Raw genomic sequence first — 3703 nt, forward strand, 5'->3', positions numbered from 1 at the left:
CCATCGGTTGGAAAAGGAAACGAAGCATGCCTTATAAGAGGGTGTGGATACCTTTCCCTTGAGACGCGTTTAAAACCGTGAGGGGAAGATTTGGGCTCACCATCTTGCTTCCAAAGGGAACAGTATCTCGGTTGGGCCTGGGAGGGCTGGATCAGTGGGACTGGCAGGTGAAGGAGTGAGACCCCTAACCATTGAGACGCATTTTGACAAAACCGTACGGGCTGGACTCAAAGCAGACAATATTTCATACGGGTGGACTGGACTGTTACACTCTCTCTTTATATATGTATATATATATTTATATAAAGTTGAGGGTAAATGAGTTTAACCATTTAAGTTATTGAATTTGATGTAACAATATATATTTTATCACTTATTAAATCCAAAAGATCTTAATGATATAATTTATTTATCTTTATTTTAAAAAATTGAACTTGTAAAGTCTAATTATATGTATATATATATATATATATATGGACACAATTTGAAATCTAGGATGAACCAAATATTACAGTAACAGAAATCATAAAACATTGATTTACTATCGACTTATTATGAGTAACAATATGATCTTGGACTTTAATTTCCAGAGCTAGCATAGGTCGGAATATCAAAAGATGCAGGAAAGAAACAGATAGAAAAAGTTAAAGGAAAACAAAATTTGAAAATATACGGACAAAATTTAGGTCGATATGATAGTTAAAAAAAATATATATATATATATATATATTATATATATGGACAAAATTTGAAATCCCAGGATCAACCTAGTGCGGTCATAGAGAGATCATAAATAAATGATTTTGGACTTTAATTTTTATCCATAGCTCCAAATATCAGAAGATGCATGAAGAAACAGATAAAAAATTTACCCAAAAAAAAAAAAGAGAAAAGAAAATGAATCAGAACAATCAGAGAGATAGAGAGAGAGAGAGAGATAATGAATCAATGGTCAAAGTGTCCCAGATGGTATCAATATCTTATTAGCCACAATAATCAGACATTTTATAGGAACCCCTACAGTTGTCACAGAACGAGTCCATAGTCAGTTAACCAATTTACATTGTCCAACCCTTAGTAATTTCGAATGGTATATACAAACATTTACCACCGGAATTATGATGAGAGATAATAGTAACCAACCTTTTTGGAAAGAAAAATTTATTAATGGTTTATCCCAATTATTTGCTCAAAAAATATATATCCAACACAAGTGGGTGATAAGCGAACTTTTACGTCATGCGTCCTAGAAATAATTCATTTAAATTTCCACAAAGATCAATGGAACATGCTGGGATTGACAATTGACAAAGAGAATAGGAATTTTTAGGAAATTAAAGGAGCTACACTAATTATCATCCACGTAAGAGGCCGATCTAGTGCACTCAATAGAGAATGGTGGTAGGTGAACTAGTACTAGGAATAATTTTTTCCATCTTATTTAGTCAGCACCGGTGGGCTACCTGTTTACACGTCCATAAATATGCATGTAACCTTTTGTCCGGACCATGTATATTCAGAAAATTAAATCTGATCTAACCCAGTTCCGCATTCCAAAAAATATCCCCAAGATGTGATTACTTCAATTTTACTCAATTTCATATAACATAGTAATATACAGCCATATCGGGTTTTTAATTTCCCTTATCAAAAAATGGAAAATAAAAACAAAAATTAAAACAAAAAACCTCTGAGTTTCTTTTCTTGTTTATCCTATCCTATATATAATGTTGTTTTCCCGTCTTATTTGCACGTCAACTAATTTTATTCATCCAATAACAATGATAATAATAATTTATAATAATTTTTTTCTAATTTTATAATTAAATAATTCTCATTTAACGACGATTCAATATAGATAAGTGGTTTCCTGATTAAGTTATTCTGCGACCACGACAACAATAATAATAATAAACTAATTTTATTTGCAAAAAGGTTTTTTTTTAAAAAAAAAAAGAAAAAGAAAAAAAACTTGTAGTATTATAATTTTAGTAATTGCAATTCTCCGTAATGCTACCTCGATCGAACCACTTGGAATGGGACAGCCAGAAAGGCACAGCTTAGTTAGATCCACTGCTTCTCACAAAGTGGTTCACGGATTCAAGTCACCCTACTAGCATAAATAAATAAATAAATAAATACAAAAGGCTAGTTTCTGTTGTATCGAGTGGGAGAACATCTTTCATCAATGATTTTGTTTAAATTTTATCAAAAATTGATCCTCAACAAGAAAAGACAGATCCGATCCTCCTCCCAATGATGATTATTGAGATATTGCATGTTCACCTTATCTTTTTATTATTCTTCATTGTTCTTGTAAGTTCTTTTTTTTATTTTTATTTTTTAGGAAAAAAAGAAATTTAATTTGTTTTGCTTTAAAAAGTATGCCAAAAAGACCTTTTCTTTCTTTTTTTTTTTTTTTTTTTTTGGTCGATTCAAATAAGATAGTTGATTGAGACTGTATATATGGTTGTGTAGTCTAATAAGGGCAACAACGTGTCTCTAGATCAAAAAAATTAAGTAACAGAGACGGGACGTTTGTATATATAATTGAGACAGGCAAGATACAAGCTGACTAATTTAATGGGAAAAGTTAATTATATCATAACAATAAAGTTTACGTGATCTAATTGATTTCTTCAAAGAAGGTTCCAACAGGAACAGGCGCACAAACAAAAACATAGTGTGTCTTAAGCGAAGACAACAAGACAGACATGATCATTTATTTAACAATTAATTTAAGCACACATATTCTTCCTATACAGCACAGCTATAGCTAGCTATGTCCATCCATGTTATTTCGGGACATATTTTTGGTCAAGGAGTAGTCACACCTGCAAAGATAAAGAAACTTGTCCAGTCAAATAATATATATATATATATATATGTATATAAAGACTTTCTGTGCTCAAAATCAAACAATTTTGGTTTAAAAAAAAAAAAAAGAAAAAAAGAAAAGCACTCACTGCCGCACTTGAAGTGGTGAGGAACAGTACGTCCACATCCTTCAATCTGCTTAATGGTTCTTCGGACATTGATAAGATTAGCAATCTTTGGGGTTACCAGAGGGCAAACACACTCCACATGAGTAACCCTAACTCGCTGACAACAGCTTGGAGATGGATTACTACCAAATATCACAGCTTTGCATTTTTGCACCAGAAGATCTTTCTCTTGCTTACACTGGCTTGGACTAGTATCCCCATTTACCGTTGGAATTCTCATCTCCCAAACACCCACAAACACCACCAATACCATAATCACCTCCATCATCAATTTCCCACCAAATGATCGACCTGTCCTCTTCATTTTTCACCAAGACTTTACTTTTATCTTATTTTCTTACCTCTCCCACTTTTTTTTTTTTATTTGCTTTGTTAAACTTTAGACTCTGGCTAAACCCCCTTTTTATAGACGGATCGATGTCTGTGGAAAAATCGCATCTTTATGCTTGATTTATTTATTTATTCAAAAAATCAACATATATAATTTATCCTATTTTAGCAAATAAATCTTATAATGTGAAAAACTTAATATATAAAATTGATCCTTTCAAATAGGTGTTATTTTGAAATTTTTTGGGGAAATTAATTTTTTTTTTTCAATACAATTTTATTAATTAATTTTAATATACAAACTTATGTAATTACTTATAAGTCCTATATTATTCCATTATTAACCAAATATTATTAAAATAAAAATC

At 31.2% G+C, this 3703-nt stretch overlaps 1 protein-coding gene across 1 annotated transcript; it reads right to left on the reverse strand.

Moving 5' to 3' along the window:
* Positions 1-2537: 2537 nt before the first annotated feature.
* On the reverse strand, positions 2538-3389 carry LOC107414093 (uncharacterized). The gene is made up of 2 exons (XM_016022190.4): positions 2967-3389; positions 2538-2834 (listed from the first exon to the last, which is right to left on the reverse strand). Exons 1-2 carry the CDS (start codon positions 3307-3309, stop codon positions 2818-2820), a joined length of 360 nt encoding a protein of 119 aa, XP_015877676.2. The 5' UTR covers positions 3310-3389; the 3' UTR covers positions 2538-2817.
* Between the last annotated feature and the right edge of the window lie 314 nt (positions 3390-3703).

Source organism: Ziziphus jujuba, chromosome 8 (genome assembly GCF_031755915.1).
Source record: "Ziziphus jujuba cultivar Dongzao chromosome 8, ASM3175591v1".
Taxonomy (NCBI): domain Eukaryota; kingdom Viridiplantae; phylum Streptophyta; class Magnoliopsida; order Rosales; family Rhamnaceae; genus Ziziphus; species Ziziphus jujuba.

Coding starts and splice junctions, on each gene's coding strand:
- LOC107414093 (XM_016022190.4), bottom strand. CDS start 3,309: ATGAAGAGGACAGGTCGATCATTTGGTGGGAAATTGATGATGGAGGTG.